This window comes from Lithobates pipiens, unplaced genomic scaffold (assembly GCF_037356315.1).
Source record: "Lithobates pipiens isolate NorthernLeopardFrog02 unplaced genomic scaffold, aLitPip1_a1.2 Scaffold_25, whole genome shotgun sequence".
Classification (NCBI taxonomy): domain Eukaryota; kingdom Metazoa; phylum Chordata; class Amphibia; order Anura; family Ranidae; genus Lithobates; species Lithobates pipiens.
Genome location: NW_027507787.1, coordinates 204,345,513 through 204,370,749, shown reverse-complemented (window position 1 = coordinate 204,370,749; position 25,237 = coordinate 204,345,513). Strand labels below are relative to the sequence as shown.

Below are 25,237 nucleotides of genomic sequence, written 5' to 3'. Positions count from 1 at the left end.
AAACTTGCTGGACACATCAGAAACATGTACCTGCATGTCTCTGTTTCAGTAGTATGTCAGAACATCCTTTGCTTTGCTGTGGATCCTCAACACTTCTAGTTTGTGATCCCGCTGTTCAGCCCATCTTTTAAAACCCTATGTATTTTTAAGTTCTAGCCTCTGTCTTTGCACTATTATTCTCACAGAACATCTCCATTAAGGGGTGTCTAGACAATCCTTGTTTTGAAGGTACAGCCCTAAAAAGCCACGTGATCACTTTTACAGTACCACCAAAGAGCCAAGCCCCTCTTTCCCCTCTGGTGCCAGACTCTCCTGATCTTTCAGGGAGTCCAGAACCATGCCAAAATTCCCCAATATATTATGCAAGAGTAGATAGAGGAAAATCTGCTCGCCAGGAACGTGTAGCTGTTTCAAAGCAATTTTCGAGGGAAAAAATGCAGATTTTAACCTGTGTGCAAACATTTTTTTTTAATTGCCCTGGTAAGACAGGTGGTTAAAGAAGAATTATTTATATATTTAGCATTATTTAGTTCTTGATGGGGGGGAAAAAGTACATATAGTACTACTTTCCATTCTCCTAAGTGCCTTGTAAAACTAGCTGCGTGTTTGCTTTAGTCTCTGGCAAAACCGATTTTCACCTGACACCAAGAACCAGGTTGTCTCTGACTTGTTGGCTCAAGAATCCAGCACTGGAGCTGGGGGAATCCTTCCTTCTGATCTCTTGAAAGATCATCACAATGGATGCCAGCTTGTCAGGCTGGGGAGGAGTCCTAGACAACTTGTTGGTGCAGGGGATTTGGTAGATGGAGGAATCCCATCTCCTAAGCAGTATTCTGGAGCTTTGGGCAATTTCGTTGGGACATCCTGATTGGAGGGTATTCAGATCACATTCCAGTTGAAGAATGCCATGTCAGTGGTGTACATCAAAACAATTTCGTATCACCACAGAGTAGTACTGTGGATACGTCAAAGATAATAATAACAAAGTGCCACGTCCCGATACTTGAAATTGTTAAAGGAAGGATTTGTTGAAAATGATGGACTTTATAGGCATAACACAGCAAAATTCATAAAAAAAAGTTAACAAAAGTTTTATTTACAACAATTAAAATGTTGAAATGCAATAGCACATACAGAGACATGCATATTTTCACAATGATTGCCTCAGAGCATGTCGATTACACTGTCGTCACCGTCAAATCGGACCATAAATGACTCAGATATCCGAGTACTATACTCAAATGCAAGAAATAATCACAGTTGTCAAGAATGAACAACAATACAGACAGTATATCATACAACACTCGGCTCGAATTGCCATACATGTTACGCGTTAGACAACGCTTCGTCAGGAGCTTTGGCACTTTCTAAAAGTAAAAATGAAAAACATATACATAAATTCAAAACAATTCATATATAAACACAAATATAATTTTGCTAAAATGGACCCGGAAGAAAAAAAAGGGGGGGGGGGAGGAAAAGGGGAAAAAAGAAGAAATACAAATAAAAAGGGGGGACCCTATTGGTGTGGGATATAATTAACCATGGGAACAGGTGTAACAAAATACACTGATACTAGGGAATAATATGTTACTCATTTATAGATATGGTGAACAAATCATAGTTGTAGCTGTTACATTACTTACTTTTCCTAATAAGGATAACATTCTAGTCAGTTTGATGGTGGTCTAAGACTTGGTAAACGACCAGAGGAAAAAGAGAAGAAAACTTATTTTGTCCAATTGGGACAATCTGTATATAATACATATGCATATAGCGTAAATTTAGTGCTTTATAGCTGAATCTATTATTAATAAAAGAGTAATAAAAAGCAACTAACTGTATCTATGTGTATTTTCGCACCTAGTATTAAGTACGTTAAGGTGACCAATATTTACTGGTGTACCCAAAATGATCCAAAGATGCCCGGCTATAGATTAAATGAATCCAGGCTGTCCCCTTGCATAAAGAAAATTACACTTCCCAAAGGGAACAGAGTATGTCTTGGTAGTCTGTACCATCGATGTCTAACTTTTACAATTTTTTTTTTTCTGGGTCCATTTTAGCAAAATTATGATATTTGTGTGTATATATGAATTGTTTTGAATTTATGTATATGTTTTTTCTTTTTATTTTCACTTTTAGAAAATGCCAAAGCTCCTGACGAAGCGTTGTCTAACGCGTAACATGTAGGGCAATTCGAGCCGAGTGTTGTATGATATACTGTCTGTATTGTTGTTCATTCTTGACAACTGTGATTATTTCCTGCATTTGGGTATAGTACTCGGATATCCGAGTCATTTATGGTCCGATTTGACGGTGACGACAGTGTAATCGACATGCTCTGAGGCAATCATTGTGAAAATATGCATGTCTCTGTATGTGCTATTGCATTTCAACATTTTAATTGTTGTAAATAAACTTAGTTAACTTTTTTATGAATTTTGCTGTGTTACGCCTATAATGTCCATCATTTTCAACAAATCCTTCCTTTAACAAGTGGTGTACATCAGCCATGGGTTAGGAGCCAAAAGTCATGCTGTGGCAACAAAAGGTAGCAAGAATTTTGTCCTAGGCACAGCTTGATGTTCCAGCCTTGTTTGCTATTGACATTCCAGCCTTTTATAATTGTCAGGCAGAGTATCTCAGCCAGCAGCACCTGGACCCAGGGCAATGGTTTCTACTCCCAGAGGTGTTCCAGAAACCGTGCTGCAGGTGGGGAATGCTGAATGTGGACCTCCTGTTCTTGAGTGTTAACAAGCTCAACAGGTTTGTCCCCAGATGCAGATACTTTCTATGGCGGGAGCTCTGGTGACTCTGGGATCAATACCAGATCTGTGGCCTTCCTTTCCTGAATCATCTTCCTCGTCTGTATCTCAGGATCTGGTTGTGGAGCATTCCCAAGATTCATATAGCTCTGGACTGGCCCAGGTGGATGTGTTACTTCTGATGTTACTTTTACTGATGTGTTATCGACCTGATCAGACTATGAGCAGACACTCCATGGGACCTTCCACATCTTCAGGAACTTCTATCCCAAACATCAGTTTACCTTCCTACTTCACGGTCATTGACTTTACCAATATGGCTGTTGAAGCCCAGGTCTTGAAGGATGGAGGCTTCTCTAAATTTTTAAAAGTCTACTCTCGCACATAGAAGACATTGCTTTTATACCATAAAATATTCTGTGCGGCATATTCTGACTTTTTTTAAGTTTAGATCTGAACCAGCAGTTGTCCCTGATTACCACCAAGGGTCAAACCTAGCGCTTGCAATCTTGTTCCAGAGACCGCTAATCTCTCATTCTTTAAAGTGTCATTAAACCCAGACTATGAAAAACTCTCATTACATGCTATATAACAGAGTATTCATATTTACAAAGCCACTAAAGCATTTGTTTTGCGTAATATACCTGGTTTATCCTGCCTTCAGCTGTCCCTCCCATCTTCTCTGTGTTGCCACTGCAGGTTGAGATTGTGTAGATCAGCTGGTGTCCCCTCTGGAGCATGCTCCAGTTTCAGTTCCCCTTTTAAGCTGTTCCTTTTTCTTTTTTTTCGAAATCTGCAGCTTACATGACTATAGAGTCACACATGTGGGTGTATACACAGTGGTAAATGACACTCCCCTTCCTCCTCCATGTTCTTATATTGCTAAACACTATGGAGGCGGTATATAGTATGCTAATTGATTACATTCAATAAAATAATTCACAAAAACGCTTTGTTTTAATCTAAATCCAGTATTAAATATATCAAATGTAATTTCTAATACTTGTAAAGTAAAAAGAGCCTCGGATGCAGATGGCGTCTGAACAAAATAAAAGATAATGTCAATTATATTTGACTCTGCCTACACCATATTAATGCACAAAAAATACACATTTGATGTTCAATAAAGATTTATTGGGAGCTGTAAAACAGTTATTTGGTATTTATAATCTAATTTGAATTTTTTTGTGTTTTTTTATTTGTTGTTTTTTTTTGTTTTTAGTCAAGTGACCGGCACAGCACCAATCAGGGCTGGCCAGACACAGGCTCATACTGTAGAGGGCACACATCAGCAGAGTAATAGAAGCCCCTCCTAAAGATCTTTTCCTGCAGATGCCAAAGAACAGGGAAAGATCATGTGACCACACAACAGCGCTGCAGGAATAAGGTACTTAGAGGGGGGAAAAAAAACAAAATACAGTGGCATGATATGATATATGTGAATGAATTATGGCAATTAACACGTCTCTGTTTAGTATCACTTTAACCACTTCCTCCAAAGGGGCGTACCCGTACATCCTCTGGTTGAAGCGGTTATACTGGGGCCATGGCTGTAGCTGCCCCGGTATCGCTTTTTTCTACCAGTGATGCTTTTCCATGTAAAAGCTAAAAAGCCACTGGATTGCTGTTAAATGTGCAGAAGGGGGGCCCAATGCCTTCACAGGCTCTCCCATCCCACCAGGGATCCCGGGACTCAAACCAGCAGTTCCTCCGGCTTACCATAGAGATAACAGAGATCCGAAATGTCCCTAATCATCTCTATGGTCTAAGCAACTGGTTACGGTCTAATGTAAACAGGCTGTTACCGGCCTGTGAAAGCGTCTAATCTGACATATCTCAGTTTGATCAGATGCTTTTAACAGCAGAGGAAAGCTCTGGGGTGTAATAGACCCAGGATGTCTGAGTAAAAAGTGCCTTTCTCCACCCATGGTATGACAAGGGATGATGTTCATCCCTTGTGATAGCAATAAAGTTGTCCCCCTGTGCTCGGGCGCAAAAGACAAACTCATATGTAGGTCGGTCAAACGGGAGGTATTCTCACAAATGTTATAACAAGAGCAATAATTCCAACACCAGACCTCTTGTGCAACTGTAAACCGGTAGCCTGTAAAGGCTCATAAAGCATCTCCTATGGAAATGTTTAACCACCTCAATACTGGGCACTTACACCCCCTTCCTACTCAGGCCATTTGTAAGCTTTCAGCGCTGTCACATTTGAATAACAATTGCATGGTCATGCTACACTTAGGGCTGGGGAAAAAATCAATTTAAATCTTGAATCGAGTTGAGAGGTCAAATCGATTCAAAATTTCAGCAAATCCATTTTTTTATATTTTATTTATTTATTTATTTATTATTATTTTTTTTCACCAGGATCGGTGCTGACACCGCACCGGTCCCGAGGTGCACAGGCAGGAGTTTTTAGGCTTCGGCCTAGTCCGTGAGGCCGGACACCGTGGACTAGGCCGAAGCAGCGGCCTCGCCTGAAAACTCCTGCCTGGAACTCCCCAGGACCGGCGCTGACACACAGCGCCGGTCCTGAGGAGCTGCGGGCAGGGTTTTTTTTTGTGAATTTCTCCTAAACTTGCACTTTTTAGGGTAAATTCACAGTGCATGCAGCCGATGATGTCACCTTCGCATGCGCCTTGAAGGTCCGCCATACTGTGCTGGACTTTCAGAGTCCTGTGCCGTAAACGGCATGTAGCTTGAGGCAAACCCAGAAGGAAGACCGGGTGAAGATGGAAGCCCTCTCAGCGGTGACAGTGCGACGCTGGAGGGCTTCATTTTAAGGTAAGTCTGTCTTAATGTGCTAGTTTGCGATGTATACAAGCACAGTATGAAATTGCCTTGCAGGTAATTTTTTTTTTCTTTTTCTTTAACTGCGGTTTACTACCGGTTTAAAGTTTGACAGGTTGGGTATTTATTTACTCGGCATATCATGTTGTATATTTTACCAAACAGTTGGGTATCATATTGTGTTTTCATGCATTATAATTCACCAAAGTGATTTTTTTTCCAAAAACATTGTGTTTGAAACCCGCACTGAAAATACCGTGTGACATAAAAATTGCAGCACCATTTTATTCTTTAGGGCCTCTGCTTAAAAAAAATATATCATTTTGAGGGTCCCATGTAATTTTCCAGCAAAAAAAAAAGCAAATTTTTAGACTTATGTGAGAAAAGTCAGAATAGACCTGGGAAGCCAGTGGTGATGACTTTTGTACAGGGTGTTACTCTTGGCTCCCCCTTGTACTTTCACCAGTCTCTGTAAGATCTGAATTTGGTTCTCTTTGCACTCTTTGCACCACCTTGTGAACTTATCAGGGATATTCCCCTTCTGGATCACAGGCTTGCTTTCCTTGTTGCCATCACTCCTGCAAGGGAGTGTGTCCGAATCAGCAGCTTTATCCTGTAAAGAACCTTTTTCTGATCTTTACATAGAGACAAAGTTGTGTTGGAACCTAGAGCCAGTTTCCTTCCTAAGGGGATCTCAGCCCTTCACCTTAACCAGGACATTGTTCTTTTATCTCTCTGTTGTTTTCCAGTACATCAGAAGGAGATTTCGCTTGTCTGGCTGTAATTCATGCAGTAGCAGTCTGCCTCATGGCCACAACTTCCATTAGGAAGACGCAATGGGATTGATTTACTAAAACTGGAGAATGAAAAATCTGATGCAGCTCAGCTTAGAAACCAGCAAGCCCTGGTGCAACATGTCGGGGGGTTCAAGGGGACAGAATATAGTTAGTTTAGTTAAGGGGGGTCAATAGGGTTTTCAGGGCATCAAAGGTAGAGTGTTTGATCCAGATGAGCCATAGAGTTTTACATTTATAGAAGGTATCATTGTCTAAGGCTATCATCTCTTCCATACGCATGATGTCATTGACCACTGAAACCCAGGAGGACAGGGGAGGGGTGGTAGTGGTTTTCCAAAAAAGGGGTATAAGTTGTCTGGTTGCCGATAGGAAAAATCGGAGCAGAGTACGTTTTTGCGAGGGTATGGAGCTCGGGAGCATAGACAATAGAGCTACCTCTGGTGTGGGTCTCATCAGTCGATCGTAAAGGCCAATGTAGATGGCGAAAACCTGGGACCAGAGGGGTTGACCCACTCCTCCGGCTGCTTCTGGACATCCCAAATGTCTCTGTATCCTGTGCCCTTCAATGAACGAAAAAGAATATGATTTTTGTACTTACTGTAAAATCTTTTTCTTGGAGTTCATTGTGGGGCACAGATCCCTGCCCTCTGTGTTTTATGGTCTTGCTCTCGGCACTGCTTTGTTACAAGGTATGTTGGATGTGGGAGGGGCTATACCGGGCTGGTCACTATTTTGTTTGCCAGTGTCCTACTACTCCTGTTGGCATCAGGAAAACCCAAATGTCATGCATCCCTCAATTAACCAAGAACAGAAATTTATGGCAAGTACAAAAATCCTATTATCTATTTAAGCCCCTTTCAGATGAAATTTCTAGGAACCTTCATTTTTCTCTATGGAGCAGAGAGTGTAAACGGATATGTCCAGACTAAAAAAAGGTACGCTGTCCCTTTTAAGTGTACGAATTAGTGAATAAGTGCAATAAAGCAAATAAGTCTTGAAAACTACTAAAACATGAAATCACAAATGAGTGCAAAATAAGCAATGAATAAATAAAATCCAAAATATAAGCAAACAAATAAAATACAGTGACTCTTAGACTGGGTTCACACATATTCGATGCAGGGGGCAACCTACCCAACCCAGTTCCTGTGTGGGTTCTTGTATCGCATTTAACTCTCAGACAGTTCACACTGCTCTCTGCGAACTGCTGCGGATGTCCGTAGAAAGTTACTGACGCCCTCAAATCAGTTTGCAGAACGCAGTGCGAACTGTGGAATTGAATCGCATGGTTGTGAACACCCATGCCATCCGATTCCAATGAAGACCAAAAAAAGGCGCCTTTGGTGCGAATGCGGCATCGCACAGACATCGCATGTGATGTGCACAGCAATGTAGTGCAAATCACTTGATGTCTGGCATTGCATTAGTGTTAACCCAGCCTTAAAGTGATTGTAAAGGATTGTTTTTTTTTTTTTAAATGACAAACATATCATACTTACCTCCACTGTGCAGCTCATTTTGCACAGAGTGGCCCCGAACCTGCTCTTCTGGGGTCCCCCTGTGGCTCTCGCGGCTCCTCCCTGCATCAGATAACCCCCTAGGAGAAGCGTTCTGTGGACACGCTCCCGAGTCCAGCATTTGAATCCATAGACACGAATGGCGGATTCGGCCTCGGGCCCCACATCATGGGAGCCAATGGCTGCGCTTCTATCAATCTATCCAATCAAGAGCCAGGACCCCGTGGAGAGAGGGATGGCGCATCCCTGTCGAAGAAATGAAGGGGCTCAGGTAAATAAAATGGGGAAGCAAGGGGGCCGGATGCATTAAGGGGGAAAAAAACACAAGGGTTTACAACCCCTTTAATGATATAAAGTCCACCACAAAAGTCCCCTAATACATTACAAAGTCTTTGTGCAATTAATGGTGAATAAAGTGCTTAGTGCTGCAAAAATTCCATTTGACAGCGCTTCAGTGCTCAGATATGCTCCTTTGAGAAAAAAAGAGGGGGGCTACTTACCAAACGAGTTGCACAAACTCCATCTCCTGGCAGGAGGCTCCCATTGGCAACAAATTCCCAGTGTATTTAATCAGCAGACTGCAATGGACTATGAGAACCAGCCCTTATGGCATCAGAGAGTCAATCTCCACAAGAGCATGTGTGAGATGCAGGGAAAAACCTCATAGTTCAATATAGCCAAAGTATCTTCATTAAAAAAAGAGCGCTACACTTACACTTAGGCAGTATTTGAAAGGCATCAATGTAAAAAAACAAAACAAAAAAAACATGCTGGCTGCAGTGTCTCCCAACCCGCCTGAACGTAATGACATCACATACACTCCATCCAAAGGGTTTCCTCAAAATTGGCATCCTCTGGGTCCTTGGAGGTCTCTGTGGAGTTACGGTTGTAAACGGACATGTCTGGTTTACACCTGCCAACATCCAATCTGATCCGCGAAAAACAGATGGATGGGGATCCATTCCTCTTGCGTTCAGTGGGTCAGATCGCATGGCAGTCAGGTGTAAACGGACAGGTGGTCTGTTTACATCTGACCTCCCAGAGAGGAGAGCAGGCTGTGTCTGTCCACTCTGCATAAGTGGACATAGACCTCATCTGCCTGCTCAGCGGGGATCAGCAGACAGATTCCTGCTAAGAAAGCGGATCACAGGCGGAAACCGCACCGTGTGAAAGGACCCTGTAGAGAGGATGCAACTAAAAAAAAAAATAGTTTTCCTGCTGCTGTATTCAATGATCAGGATGGGGGATGTTCGATCATACAGGGATACAGCTAATTGACATATATTACCTATTGGTGTATGCAGAGAACAGGAGTGGGAATGTTATATTTATTAGAGATGATGCAGCTCATCGTCATGCAATCTCTTATGCTCTATTCTTAGATTTAGAGGAGAAATGTTATATATGTCAGTGATGATGTAACTCTTCAACAGATATTCTTTTCTTAATGCTGTATTCAAAGATATGTCAGGGAAATCATATATATTATAGATGATGTAGCTAATCTGTGTATGATTCATTGTGCTCTAACACTTCACTCTAATGCCCTGTACACACGGTCGGACTTTCCGACGGAAAATGTGCGGTCGGACTGTGTTGTCGGACATTCCGATCGTGTGTGGGCTCCATCTGACTTTTTCCATCGTAATTTCTGACACACAATGTTTGAGATCTGGATCTAAAATTTTACGACAACAAAATCCGATCGTTTAAATTCTGAATTCTGACGCGCAATGTGCCACGCATGCTCAGAATAAATTATGGGATGAAAGCTATTGGCTACTGGCCTCTTTATAGTCCCGTCATACGTGGTTTATGTCACCTCGTTCTGAAGGATCACATTTTCCGTCAGCTTTGAGTGACTGTGTGTATGCAAGACAAGTTTGGGCCAAAATCTGTTGGAAAAAAATCTGACGGATTTTGTCATCGGAATGTCCGACTGTGTGTACAGGGCATAAAAGTGCTGTGGAAAGCAGTGATGGTTTGTAAAGTGTAGTAAGCTGCATCTGCCAGTCAGATTTTAGCACAGTCAGAATGAAGATATTGCTTTGGCACCATTCAATTTTCATCTTCTCCTTTCGCCCTGCAGAGGAGACCAGTCCCGGAAAAGAGCCGGAGAAGACTTGTCATACAGTAAGTGTCCCCACATCAGTTTTACTTCTGCACCATAAGGAATGATGTCACTTTTCTTTCAAAGAATAAGTTCACTTTTTGGAAAAAAATGATAATACACATTTTTTTGCTGTTAAATAAATGTGCATTTTTTTTTTTTTTGGAGCCTGTAAAGCAGTGTTTCTCAATTCCAGTCCTCATGGCCCACTAACAGGTCATGTTTTCAGGCTTTCCATTATTTTGCACAGGTGATTTGATCAGTTTCACTGCCTTAGTAATTACCCCAGCTGTTTCATCTGAGGGAAATCCTGAAAACATGACCTGTTAGTGGGCCATGAGGACTGGAATTGAGAAACACTGCTGTAAAGCATTGCACCATTGGTGCCATGCAGGTCTCCAGCAGATCTGCCAGTGTATCTGTTTCCCTGTACATCCTGTATGGGCAAGCAGATACAATCTGACAGGAAGCATGAATGAACTACCATGGTGCTCCACAGCACTGTGATAGTTAATTGAAAACTACAAGCCGATAGCTGCAAAGGCTGCATGACCTTGTAGCTTTTCAATGTACATAGTCCTGTCAGTCGGTGACGCGACAGCTAGCAGGGAGGGAGAAGAAACCCGCTAGCTGTCACTGCAGGGATTGGGGGCTGCAGAGGCTGGTCCATTTGTTACATGTTACACCCTGAATATGGTTACCAAAGGTGAACTTATCCTTTAAAGCTGAACTCTTGTCCCTGCTGAGTGGGGATTTAATGGTGCATAGTGCAGATCTTTGTCTGACTTGTTCTTCACTTTGGGAGGGTCGTATGGGACACGGAGTGTGATGGAATGTTCTGTGTGCACTGTAGTAAAGAGCACTAGTCCCTATAGTTGTATGGCAGCTGCCAGTGTGCTAATTTATTTTAAAAGGGGCAGCATCTGTGCTGATCATACTTATCCTTTAGTTCTTAAAGTGTATGTTCACCTTTACAGAAAATCTGTAAGGTGAACTTACACTGGACCCCCTCCCCATCACCGCGATCACCCCCTGAGAGACATCAGGTCGCCGATTTACCGGTCCAGGGATTTGAAATCCCTGTGGCTTTCTCTCTTCTTCTCCAGTGCTGACAAGGCGGGTTAAGCGAGTTCTGATTGGTCAGCACCGACCAATTAGAATGCCTCCTATACATACCTTTTACAAGGTACATTTAGGAGATTACGCTTCAGGAATTTCAAATACCCCGATCAGTGAAACGGTGACCGAATGTGTCACAGCGGATGATGGTGGGACTTCTGTATAGCGGGACCAGTGGGGGACGGGGAGGGGGTCCAGTGTAAGTTCACCTTACAGATTTTCTGTAAAGGTGAACTTACCCTTTAATAACTGATTTGAACAAGCATAAAGTGCTGGGACATCTGATATGCATGTTTGTTTCAGGTCAGTGGCTTGGTAAGTAGCAAATCTTCATTTAGGACAGTGGTTCTCAACCTTCTAGTGCCGTGACCCCTTGATAACATTTCCCAAGTTGTGCGGACACCCAACAGTAGTTTTAATTGTGTGGGTTGTCAGCATCCAAGGCAAGACAAGTCGTTTGTGCCCCTAAACTGCAGACATTTAGCGCTCCCCGAGTCAACTATAAGCGCAGGTAGTGTTACTCACTGTGTCTCCGACTTTGTGGTGTCTCGTAGCAGTGACACCTATGCCAAAATCAGGAGATAGGATCTCATCCAGCCCCTCCCACTTCACATTCCTGGCCTCTAGTCCCTGCCCCCGAGCCATGCCATAAACTGAATGGTTGGCTGCGAAGAGGCTGAGTGGGCAGCCATGGGCTCCAGGAACAGCCCAGCTGGGTCGGCCACAGGCTCCAGGGATAGTCCTGCTGGGCGGCCGCACAAAGGCTGGGAGAGCAGCATGGGCTTCAGGAACAGCCCAGGATTCGATGACCCCTGGCAAATCATCATTCAACCCCCAGGTTGAGAACCACTGGTTTAGGATAACAGGCCTGGAGCTTGTACCATCACAGACAATTCTGCAATGGGAGTGTTACGTTCTTTCCATGTTCCTGACACGGGTTCTTTCCAAGTTTTATGCCAAGTTTATGTTTGCCAGCCTGCATCCATGTGCTGAGGGTTGCTAGTACACTTTAGGGCCAATTTACTAAAACTGGTGCAGCTGTGCATGGTAGCCAATCAGCTTCTAACGTCAGCTTGTTCAATTGAGCAATAAAACTTACAAGCTGATTGGTGCTCTATGCAGAGCTGCACCAGATTTTGCACCCTCCAGTTTTAGTAAATAACCCCCTTTTGTGTGCAGAAAACCTGAAGAGGGAAGGAGCTGACCCAAATCTCTGAAGGCACTTAGGGATTGTGGGCTCTTACATTGTGGAGATGAACGTGAGTGATTTAGGCCTGGTGAGGTGAATGGTCAGTGCTGCTTGTACTATATTGAAGTGAACGATGAATGGATGCTCTGCAAAACCCTTGCTTTATTTAGTTTTGATATAATTGCAGACTGATGTTTGTCCATATTGATACCGCAGCCTTGTATATTCCAGCAAACTTGTCTCCTCTTCCTGTGACCTTGCCCCTCTGTGCTTCTATGCCTTCTTCTACTCTGGCTCCCCTCTGTGAACTCGCCTCTCTGAGCTTTTCTATACTGGTTCCCAGTATGCTCATCCCTTTTGAATGCCCCTGATTTTATTGCCCTTAAAGTGGCTGTAAACCCTCACATATACCCAGTGAAGTGACTGGCCTCAGGTGATACACAGAGATAAAACAAATCCTCCTACATAAGTTGTACCTGTTTATCTGCAGTCTTCTTTACTCTTCACCTGTTCAAAATGATGAATTATAAAGCTTGCCTGAGTTTTCAGAAAACGGGGCAGAGAGCTGAAATTACGCACTTTAGAGCTCAGTAAGGAGAGCTCTGAGAAACGATTAGAGGAAAGAGACACACACCCTTTTACACAGCACACGGGAACAGAGCTGAAGCTGTCAATCAGCTAGAGCTCCTCCCCTGTCACCATTTGTCTCTTGGTGTCAGGAAAACTTGTCATTAGTAAGTACTCCATATTCCCATTGGACACATTCTTGGATAAAGCTCTAAATGTTTTGGGTGCTGCAGCAACTACCAGCTAGCTGGATCAGAAAGCCCTAATGAGGATATTTGCCAGCACGCCACAGGTCATCAAGTAGAGTCCAAACTATTTTTATTGAAGCATGATTACATCACTAAAAGGTAGTGTAACGTTTTGTAGTCACGCAGGACCCCTTCACCTCCTCACATGCCTTGGAAGCTGTCCTGCGTGACTACTAAACGTTGCACTACCTTTTTGTGATGTGATCCTGCTTCAAAAAAATCCTTTGGACTCTACTTGATGATCCGTGGTGTGCTGGCAAATATCCTCATTGAGGAAAACTTGTCAGACGTGACTTATGCTGATAGAGGAAGAAAGTAGCAGACAGAAATGACGCTTAGTGCTCTTAATTGAGATAAGTAAACACTATAGAGCAGTGGTTCTCAACTCCTGCCCTCAGGACCCATGAACAGGCCAGGTTTTCAAGATAACTGAAATACATGACAAGTGATCTCATTTGCTGCTCTGTGATTGCAATATTCTAGTCTGCATCTCCCCAAGACAGGGGTAGGCAACCAATATCCCTCCAGCTGTTGTGGAACTACATTTCCCATGAGGCATTGCAAGACTGGCAGTTACAATTACTCTCAGAGGGGCATGATGGGACTTGTAGTTCTGCAACAGCTGGAAGACCCCAGGTTGCCTATCGTGGCCCCAAGGTAATACTTAAAATCTGGCCTGTTAATGGGTCCTGAGGACAGGAGTTTAGAACCACTGCTATAGAGGGATACGCTTTGTTAATATTTCATGTCTAAGGTTTACAACCACTTTAAAGATTAAACTTCCCTATGCACCTTTGTATTCCTGGCTCCCATGTGTGTATCTTACAGAGCCCCAACTAGTCCCACCTACTTGCTCAAAGTCTTTGGGAGGACAGCTTTTAACTCTTAACCCCCCTTTTTTTTTTTCCAGATGGTTCCTGCAGCGGCTCTCAGAACTACAGATAAGAGCTGGGCTCCTTGGTGATCGATCGTACATGCGCCCTGTGTTCCATCGTCATGGAATGTTGTGACTGCTGTGATTTCTCCTGACTTCTCCCACCAAACGCTGGCTGATGTGGACATTGAGTTGAAGAGGAGTGTTTTTTTAGATGTGTGTATATATATATATATATATATATATAAATGGGTTTTTTTTTTCTTTTATTAAACAAAACTTGAACTTTGCTGCTACATACATGTGATTGTTGAGAAACGACCCTCAGCAATGGATCCGCCTTGTACAGGATGACTCTCTTTCCTAACCAGTCTCACTTTTGTGTCCTGCGTTGTCCCCTCCAGGTGTCCAGTCCCAGGTGCTTTACCTTTAGGTGTCCAATTGGTTTCTCTTTATGGGTGGAGAGTTCCGTGTGCTGCGTTTTAGTTGCTGCGTTCTATATAAAAACTGTTGGAAGATATGAAATAACCCAGTAAGTGTTCCATATTCCCATATATGTAAATGTAAAACTCCTGATGGGTTATTGCAGAACACCCCCAGTTCCTTGTACCTGTATTTTGTTAATTTCCCATTTCCTGGGCATCATCAGTCAGTGTAAACCAGTCCTTCATGACGCCACATTCTGTGGAGAAGGTGAACAGCCACCATGAGCAATGGACAGTTCTGAAGTTGAACGTTAAAACACAATTAATGACAAAAGCTGGAAACTCGTGACATGTAATAGACTTCATAGGAAATTGTTTGAGGAGTTTCCCCCTCCACGTTGGGGAACACATGGACATGGTAACAAGGCTGCCACTGAACACACCGAGGAGGCCACTAGACAGAAGACCACTTGCCCCAAAATGTGACCTGGGTTTTTACAGTTCAGATCGGGATGGCAGCAGTTTGTAAATTGTATTTCTGTGTGAATATATATCCCCTTCCTATCTTTCCTGCAGACTGCATTGCTCTATGAACTGGTCACTGTCAGATGTGGATGGCAGTCTTCGTTGGATATCCTGGCTCATGGCTTCTCATTTCTGTGCTCTGGGATTCAGTTCAGGTTTCTCCTCATATTTGTGCTCTGGGATTCAGTTCAGGTTTCTCCTCATATTTGTGCTCTGGGATTCAGTTCGGGTTTTTTTTTTGACACGCTGCACTTTGTTTTCTCCTTTAAAACTGGTAACAGATATATAATGGTCCACGCGAAGAAAGGAGATATTTGTTGGGGTACCTTCTACTGTTTAACGCAACGCTTGAGAGTAAACACGGACAAGCTGCAGTCATTGACTAACATTAGGCTTGTTTTAGCTCCTTTATATTCTGTGTGATTCTCTCATAGACAGACAGGTTCGATTCCTTCCGAACAGCAGATTAATCTTCACCCTCGTTTCCTGTGAGTCTGCAAAAATGGCTGAAATATGAGGGCGGTCTGTAAAAGAAATGACCCTGTGAGAAGATTAATCAAAGGATGGCTAGTTCACTGCTGTACAGGTTCTCATAATAAAACCAGCAGCTGCGTTGTTCTGCGCGTTCCCAGCTGTCTGCTGCATTCAAACTGTGACATGCAATGGACTTTCAAGGCTCATGCCTAAACCCCCGAGAAGGTGGTACAGCAAATACGGGGTCAGGAGGATGCTGGGAAGGTGGTGCAGCAAATCTGGGGTTAGGAGGACAGAAGACACACCAGAGATTGTTCTGTTGTGAGATCTATATTTGTTACATATTGTGCACTATTTCTATAACTGAATGAAAAATAAATATTTATCATCTGTACAATAGAGTGCTTTGCAGTCTACCAGTATGCCCAGTTCATTGCAGTGTTTCTGTTATTTGAGGGGTTCTCACACCAGTATTAGGGTACCAGCTAAATAACACCTCAACCAAAAACAGAATTCAGAATTGTCTGTTCTTGTGTTCTGAGCAATGTCAGAATGTGATATACTTGCGAACTAAACAATCGTATCACAACGAGGGACAATACTTGTACAGAGGCAGATGTAATTCACAGAAATATAATACATGCTATAATTTCATTACTGTGCATTTTTTTTTCTTTTTTTTTTTTAAAGTTACAAAAAATTAATTGTATAGGACATGGTCTGGATATTCATAGACCTTATGTTCTAAGCTGCTACCTTCAGGTGATTTGACACTGTCAAAGCTTTTGGACACATTCCTTACCCAACGCAATGAAACTTCAGTTTTTTGCTAGTGTCCTTAGGTGATAGATCTTTTCTTCCCTGTGGAGAAGTTATTCTATAGCATAAAAAAAAAAAGTGATCAATGTGGCACCAACAAAAACCATAATCAACATATATAGCATGAGATAATTTCAAAAATTGCAAAATCAAAAATGAATTTACCCTTTTAGCCCTTGTACACACGGTCGGACATTCTGATGACCAAATCCGTTGGATTTTGTCCGAAACTGTTGCATACACACGGTCGGATAAAGTTGTTGGAAAATCCAATTGTACATAACGTTATTTCGTTACGACGGGACTACGTTCAGGCTAGTAGCCAATAGCTTTGGTCTAGGAATTTGATCTGAGCATGCGTGGCACTTTGTCCGTCGGAGTAGGCTACACATGATCGGAGTATGTCCGATCGGAGCATTTTGTCAGAAAATTTTACGGACAAGTTGGAAAACTTGGTCCATCGGATACTCCCGATGGAGACCACACACAGTCGGATTATCCGACAAAACGGTCCGATAGGACACATTGCGTCGGAATCTCCGACCGTGTGTACAAGGGCTAAGTGGTACCTTGAGACTTTTTACAACTCCTTTTAAGTCAAAAATTCTTGAGAAGATTCCATTCACCGAGATGAAAGTATTTGTGCACTACTCATCAGCTCCTTCTTATAGAGCTCCACCAACCGTGTGTGTAAAATGCACACTCACCAACCATCAATATAAAAGCCTTCAGATATTATCAGCTTCTGCTTCTCCAACCATAAAGGAGATCTCATGATGGTATAGAGGGTTCATCAACCCTGACTCTCTCTCATAAAGTATTACAGAAAACACCCAGATAAAGTAATTAAAAAAAGTATTATTTTAATGTAAATTTATCAGTAAAAAAAGTGACAAAAATGCACACTTACATTTAATGGTGCTATAATCAGAACCACCATAAAAAGCCTTCAGTGTCTTTCCAGCTGCTCATTTCGAGCTGGCGTGCATTCCAATGACTAAAAACTGAGCCTGAGGACAAACCGGAAGTGACGTCAGGCTGCGCGTCCACCATAGTTGACGTCACTTCTGGTTTGTCCTCGGCTCAGCTTTCAGTCATTGGAATGCACGCCCGATGGGAATACACTGAAGGCTTTCTAATTATTGATGGTTGGCGAGTGTGCATTTTACACACAAGGTTGGTGGAGCACTATAAGCAGTTGATGAGTAGTGCACAAATACTTTTATCACGATGATTGGAAGCTTAAGAGTTTTTGACTTCATTTGATGGGTCTTATTATTTTTTATCTTTTATTTTGCATTCTTTCACATTTTTTATTCATGGACTAATTTTTGGTTTATTATTGAGCACATTGTAGCGTCTTACTTTTGCTAATTTCACATAAGTTTTTCTATGCCTAACCAGTTTCCTTATTTTGAATTCTTTAATCGACTCTTTTATTACATATTCCTTAATAAGTTCTTCATTATCTTTTACTATAACATTAGCATTAGTGCATTGAGGTCAGTGTAACATTGGGAACTATACCTAGACCCCACGCTGTATGGATGGCCTGTAATTTTGCTTTAGACACTGAATCCTGCCTCAGCACTCACCTTGACACTGAGTGCAACAAGTGTTGTTGGTCACAGGGTCCTATACGGGTCCAGAACGGTGGTCCATTCCTATTGTTTCAAGCCCCTATAGACATCTCTGGGGGTATGCCCATTGTGATAGGAGAAGCCTAGACAATATAGGGACCAGTGACATGCAAAGGTAAGACAATGTCCAGACCGATACTGTAGGCTTACACGTATGAGAATCAATATCTCCATTATGTGCAATACACTTATTTTAGTGTCTCCTGAATAGTACTTGTCTTGTGCAAAAACTCTTAGGAAGCCAGGAATGTGTTTTGCTTATATTTACTTATGGAGTGCCTACTTTTTCACAGTTGGCGGTAAAAATTCTCCCTTAATTTGGGCAGCACAGTGGCTAAGTGGTTTACACTTCGACCTAGCAGCACTAGTGTTGTTGGTTCAAATCCCAGCCACGGCACTACCTGCCTGAAGTCTGCATGTTCTCCCTGTGCCTGTGTGGGTTTCCTCCCACACTCCAAAGACATGCTGGTAGATTGATTGGCTCCTCTCTAAATTGGCCCTAGTATGTGTATGTATGAATGTGAGGGACCTTAGATTGTAAGCTCCTTGAGGGCAGGGACTGATCTAAATATATGATATATAAGTAAAGCGCTGTGAAAATTGATGGCGCTATATGCAGTATCTCACAAAAGTGAGTACACCCCTCGCATTTTGTAAATATATATTTTTTTTCATGTGACAGCACTGAAAAAATGACACTTTGCTACAATGTAAAGTAGTGAGTGTACAGCTTGTATAACAGTGTACATTTGCTGCCCCCTCAAAATAACTCAACACAAAGCCATTAATGTCTAAACCGCTGGCAACAAAAGTGTGTACACCCCTAAGTGAAAATGTCCAAATTGGGACCAATTAGCCATTTTCCCTCCCCGATTTCATGTGATTTCTTAGTGTTACAAGGTCTCAGGTGTGAATGGGGAGCAGGTGTGTTCAATTTAGGGTTATCGCTCTCTCTCTCTCATACTGGCCACTGGAAAGTTCAACATGGCACCTCATGGCAAAGAATTTAACCTGAAGACAAGAATTGTTGCTCTACATAAAGATGGCCTAGGCTATAAGAAGATTGCCAAGACCCTGAAACTGAGCTGCCACACGGTGGCCAAGACCATACAGCAGTTTAACAGGACAGGTTCCACTCAGAACAGGCCTTGCCATGGTTGACCAAAGTTGAGTGCATGTGCTCAGCGTCATATCCAGAGGTGCCTTTGGGAAATAGACATATGAGTGCTGCCAGCATTGATGCAGAGGTTGAAGGGGTGGGGGGTCAGCCTATCAGTGCTCAGACTATACACCGCACACTTTATCGAATTGGTCTGCATGGCTGTCGTCCCAGAAGGAAACCTAAAGATGATGCACAAGAAAGCCTGCAAACAGTTTGCTGAAGACAAGCTAAGGACATGAATTACTGGAACCATGTCCTGTGGTCTGATGAGACAAAGATAAACTTATTTGGTTCAGATGGTGTCAAGCGTGTGTGGTGGCAACCAGGTGAGGAGTACAAAGACAAGTGTTTCTTACGGTCAAGTATGTCTCATGGTCTGGGGCTACATGAGTGCTGCTGGCACTGGGGAACTACAGTTCATTGAGGGAACCATAAATGCCAACATGTACTGTGACATACTGAAACAGAGCATGATCCCCTCCCTTCTGAGACCAGGCCGCAGGGCAGTATTCCAACATAACCCCAAACACACCTCCAAGACAACCACTGCCTTGTTAAAGAAGCTGAGGGTAAAGGTGATGGACTGGCCAAGCATGTCTCCGGACCTAAACCATATTGAGCATCTGTGGGACATCCTCAAACGGAAGATGGAGGAGCGCAAGGTCTCTATCATCCACCAGCTCTGTGATGTCATCATGGAGGAGTGGAAGAGGATTTCAGTGGTAACATGTGAAGCTCTGGTGAACTCCATGCCCAAGAGGGTTAAGGCAGTGCTGGAAAATAATGGTAGCCCCACAAAATATTGACACTTTGGGCTCAAATTGGACATTTTCACTTAGGAGTGTACTTACTTTTCTTGCCAGCGGTTTAGACATTAATGGCTGTGTGTTGTGTTATTTTGAGGGGACAGCAAATTTACACTGTTATACAAGCTGTACACTCACTACTTTGTAGCAAAGTGTAATTTCTTCAGTGTTGTCACATGAAAAGATTAAAATATTTACAAAAATGTGAGGGGTGTACTTTTCTGAGATACTGTAAATAACTAATAAATAATTTGATGTTGCATCACACCCTAGGTTGCATGTTTACCACCACTTTAACACAGAGCTCTTATAAAAGGTATTCAAGCACTTCCTCACGCTTTTTTGCCACAAGAACTTTGCTACAGGATAGTCAACAATTGGATTGCCATGTAGCCTTCTGTGGACACGCTTACCCAATTTTTGCACCCTGCAGAGGAATTCCCTCACTGATAGCCATAAGGGAAACCAGGTGCAAGGAAGAAAAATTGAGGCAAACACTTGCTCTGCTTTAGATTTGCAACACAGACTACTCGGTGTGACGATGCTTCTCTTACACTGTTGCAGGACCCTATTTTATCAGTAGTTTCTGCTTCCAATTCTAGTGCTATCCCTGGCACACAACTAAAAATTATTTGATCAAGGTAGGATTTCTCTGCAACTATGTCAGACTTTCTCACACAGTTAAGGGCCTTAATACAGCCATCCCTGTCCAGAGCTCACAATTGACAGGCTTTTTTTCCCATCCTGACATTCCCAAAAGTGAATGCATTGGCTCTAGAGGAGGTAGAAACAGAAGATTGAACTACCAGTTAGAGCTAGAAGTGGTTGCAGAAAATGTCTCACCCCCAAGCTCCTATACACCTAACACCCTGGCTTCAGTGCTTGCTAATATTGACATGTGGAATTCTGCTGTGTGCTAAAGTCTCAGCATGGTTACATTTGAGTTTCCCCCATCTCGCTGTGTCCTGTTGGGTACTAAGAGACATGCAAAGTCTAAAATCTGGGTTCACATCTCCATGTAGGGTGGCTCACGGCAGGGGTCCGGTGCGTCCCAGTTCACCGTTTCAAGTCCGATTTCGGTCAGAATTTTGGGCTGATTCGGACCTGAAATGGACCAGAAGACGCACAGGGCTCCTGTGCAATCTGCTCCGCAGCCGTCCCGGAGATTTGTGGACTGGCTCATTGAGAAACGGTCACAGGTTCTTGATATGCGGTTTCCCCGCATCCAATTTTCAACAGTGTGAACCCAGCCTAAGAAGACATTCCCCAAATAAGAATAAGTAGAATGGTTAATTTATGATGATTAGAGTATTCCTGGATAGATTTTGATTTCTCTGAAAATCATTGACAAGCTGTATCCAGTGGAAAAATAATTCACAAAAAAAGTGGACTGTTACAGTGGTAGACCCTGCCATCTCAGCCCTAACATCTCACTGTTGCTATTGAAGATGTTTCTTCCTTTAAGCATAATGCAGCCAGAAAATTTGAGACGCTGTTAAGGCTCTCTTTGCTCTTGCACACCCAACTCTGCAACTGGCTATTACTGGAATCTCTGTTTGGTAAACTCCAGTTTATTGGACAGGATCCTGTATTACAGGACCAGGTTCTGACAACACCTACAAACATCACCTTCCATCCTACTTTTCAAGGTTGATGCCCTAGAACAAATCATGACACAAATTTCAAGAATGACTTCCTATGCACAGAATCTTATGGCTAAAAGCATGGAGCTGAAGCTGTCTGTAAAATACACTTCACTTATATGCACTTTTAAGGCGGAAAGGCCCACCTTCCAGAGAAGGCTCCAAAACCCCCCTCCTCCGGAGCTTTTACCTCCTGTGCACAAACAGTGCCCCACAACTCTCCCCCGGCTTCATTTTCAAAGGTGTAGGAGGACATCTGTAGAAGTTTTCATTCCTCTGGGTCACAGAGAGTTTCAAAATATACTCCCTCACAGTTTTCTTCTCTCAAACCAGCCAAAATCTTCCTAAGGACTGAACTATTTCTTGGCCCAGGGAGAAAGCAGCCTATCCGTTTACTAGGACAGTCCTTCTCAACCTTTTGTACTGTTGGAACTGCTAAAACTGGCTATAATCATATATTAAAGACATTTATGTGATCAGTCGTTCCGATCCCTTTAGAGCAGTGGTTCTCAACCAATAGTACGCGTACCCCTGGGTGTACGCGCACCAGGGGCAGGAGGTATGTCACCCAGAGCGGGTGCCCAATGGCGTCAGGAGAGGGGGGCTGACTACCCGGTGTGTTCTGCCGAAAACTCCAACTCGCTCATGGCAGAACACTGGCATGGCCCAGTGACATAGAAGTCCCACTTATGATGGACTTCACACTGGTCCAATCCCAGAACGTGAGACATCTATCATAGGAACCGTGGGTCCAGGAGGCAGGACTTAGTGGACACTGCAGTGGAAGATCGTAGCTCTGTGTAAACCGGCAGGCAGAGCAGCTCTCCTCTCCCCATGGCTGCACTGATGGGCAATGGCGACTAACAAGGCTGTGTTAATGGGTACTGGTAAGGCTGAGCTGATGGGCACACTAAAGCTGCACTGATGGGCACTGATCAGGCTGTATTGATGGGCACTGCTAAGGCTGAGCTGATGAGCACTGGTGACTGTCAAGGCTGCGCTGATGGGCACTGGCAAGGCTGCACTGATGGGCACTGGCAGGGCTGCGCAGATGGGCACAGGTTAAGCTGCACTAATGGGCACTGGTGACTGGCAAAGCTGCATTGATGGGCACTGGAGAGGCTGCAATGATGGGCACTGGTGACTGGCAAGGCTCCACTGATGGACACAGGAAAGGCTGAGCTGATGGGCACTTATCAGACTTTATTGATGAGCACAGATAAAGCTGCACTGATCAGGGTGCATTGATGGGCACTGATCAGGCTAAGCTGATGGGCACAGGTAAGGTTGAGCTGATGAGCACTGATCAGGCTAAATTGATGGGCACTGATCAGGCTGTATTGATGGGCAAGGAGGCGCTGATGGGCACTGGTCACCAGTAAGTCTGCGCTGATGGGCACTGGTGACTGTCAAAGCTGCGCTGATGGGCACTGGCAAGGCTGCACTGATGGGCACAGGTAAGGCTGCATTGATGGGCACTGGTGAGGCTGCACTGATGGGCACAAGTAAGGCTGAGCTGATGACCACTGATCAGACTGCATTAATGGGCACAGGTAATGCTGCACTGATGGACACGGGTAAGGCTGCATTGATGGACATTGACGAGGCTGAGCAGATGGGCAGGCTGCATTGATTGGCACTGGTGAGGCTGTATTGATGGGCACTGATAAAGCTGCATTAATGGGCACTGATCAGGCTGTATTGATGGGCACAGGTAAGGCTGCATTGATGGGCATTGGTGAGGCTGAGCTAATGGGCACTGATCAGGCTGCATTGATGGGTACAGGTAAGGCTGCAAGGATAGGCACTGATCAGGCTGTATTGATGGGCACTGATCAAGCTGCACTGATGGGCACAGGTAAGGCTGCACTGATGGGCACTGCTGAGGCTGCATTGATGGGCATTGGTGAGGCTGAGCTAATGGGCACTGATGTGGCCTCATTGATGAGCACTGACCAGGGTGCATTGATGGATACTGGTGAAATTGCATGATGGGCATTGGTGAGGCTGAGCTGATGGGCACTGATAAGGCTGCATTGATAGGCATTAGTGAGGCTGAGCTAATGGGCACTGATCAGGCTGCTGTGATGGGCAGAGGTAAGGCAGCACTGATCAGCCTGCATTGATGATCACTGGTGAGGCTGCATTGGTGAGGCTGAGTTGATGGGCACTGATCAGGCTGCATTTATAGGCACTGCTGAGGTTGCATTGATGCGCATTGGTGAGGCTGAGCTGATGGGCACTGATCAGGCTGCACTGATGGGAACTGATCAGGCTGCATTGATGGGCACTGCTGAGGCTGAGCTTATGGGCACAGGTAAGGCTGCACTGATGGGCACTGATCAGGATGCATTGATGGGCACTGATCAGGTTGCATTGATGGGCACTGGTGAGGCTGCGCTGATGGGCACTGGCGTGTGTGTGTATCTGTCATTGCAGCATGCACACATACAATGATATTGCAAATGAACAAAAAAACATCACAGACACGTACTGACATTATACACACACAGAAACTATGACACCCAAACAATAAAAATTAATTTCTTGAGACAATGGTACTTAGGATTTTTTTTTAGACCTGCAGGGGTACTTCGCCGTAAAGTTTGAGAAACACTGCCTTAGAGGACAGGTCCAAAGGATTCTATTCAAACTCGCTCATGGTACCAAAACCCAGTGTGTGTATTTGTCCTATTCTGTACCTAAAATCCCTAAACAAGTACTTTTGGAAGAGAAAAAATAATTCTCATGGCACTGAACTGGTACACAGACATACTCAAACTTCTGGGAGATGACCCCTGGCATCTTCCAAAACCAGACCAGACATGCTGTCTCAAGGCCCTATGTTCCATCCTGCTTCTCAGTCACTGGCTTTAACAACATGGATGTTTAAAACTAGGTCTTAAAAGGATGGGTGTCTCTGACTTTTGTGCCCACCTTACGCAAAGCCATTGCACAAAACATATACCAAAACCAGAAGTCATATTTCACCTGGTGTGAACACAGGCTGTTCAATGCCAGAGATTACCAGAATGCAAGAGTACCTTGCATTCTGGCATTCCTACAGTCAGGCTTGACCAGTCTGAGCCTTAAGTACTCTTAGCCCTTGTACACACGGTCGGAGATTCCGACGGAATGTTTCCTATCGGACCGTTTTGTCGGATATTACGACTGTGTGTGGTCTGCATCGGACTGTTTCCGTCGGAATATTCCGACGGACCAAGTTTTCCAACTTGCCGGTAAAATTTTCCGACAAAATGCTCCTATCGGACATACTCCGATCATGTGTAGCCTACTCCGACGGACAAAGTGCCACGCATGCTCAGATCAAATTCCTAGACCAAAGCTATTGGCTACTAGCCTGAACTTAGTCCCTTCGTAACGAAATAACGTCATTATCACGTTATGTACAATCGGATTTTCCGACAACTTAGTCCGATCGTGTGTATGCAACATCACTTCCGGACCTCTTCCGGAAGTAATCCGTCAGAATTACTCAGACGGATTTGGTTGTCGGAATCTCCGACCGTGTGTACAAGGGCTTAGAAGACAGATTTCGCCCTTATCCATCCTATTCCAGAGTCCCTGGCTTCACTTTCCCTTTGTCAGAAACCATATTCAGGGTATCTCAAGAATCACACCCTTGCTTCCTTGGTTCTCTCTGTGTTGCAGACACCCCCTTTTGAACCCTTTAAGGAACTACCCTTGGGTGATCTCTACTGTAAAGTGGCCTTCTTGGTGGCATTCACATCTGTCTG

At 43.7% G+C, this 25,237-nt stretch overlaps 1 protein-coding gene across 5 annotated transcripts in view; it reads left to right on the top strand.

Annotated features, from left to right (window-relative positions):
* CACUL1 (CDK2 associated cullin domain 1) overlaps positions 1 to 15,806 on the top strand; it is a 33,320-nt gene extending 17,514 nt beyond the window's left edge. For 2 of the 5 annotated variants that reach the window (XM_077455458.1, XM_077455455.1), the window contains 2 exons: positions 9,968 to 10,011; positions 14,022 to 15,806. In XM_077455458.1, the coding sequence (XP_077311584.1) occupies positions 9,968 to 10,011; positions 14,022 to 14,075 (98 nt within the window). In that variant the 3' untranslated portion in view covers positions 14,076 to 15,806. Of the gene's footprint in view, positions 1 to 2,145; positions 2,443 to 3,990; positions 4,156 to 9,967; positions 10,012 to 14,021 lie in introns of those variants that run through there. The other 3 variants (XR_013262836.1, XR_013262835.1, XM_077455456.1) reach the window with 3 other exon arrangements.
* The last annotated feature ends 9,431 nt before the right edge of the window (positions 15,807 to 25,237 follow it).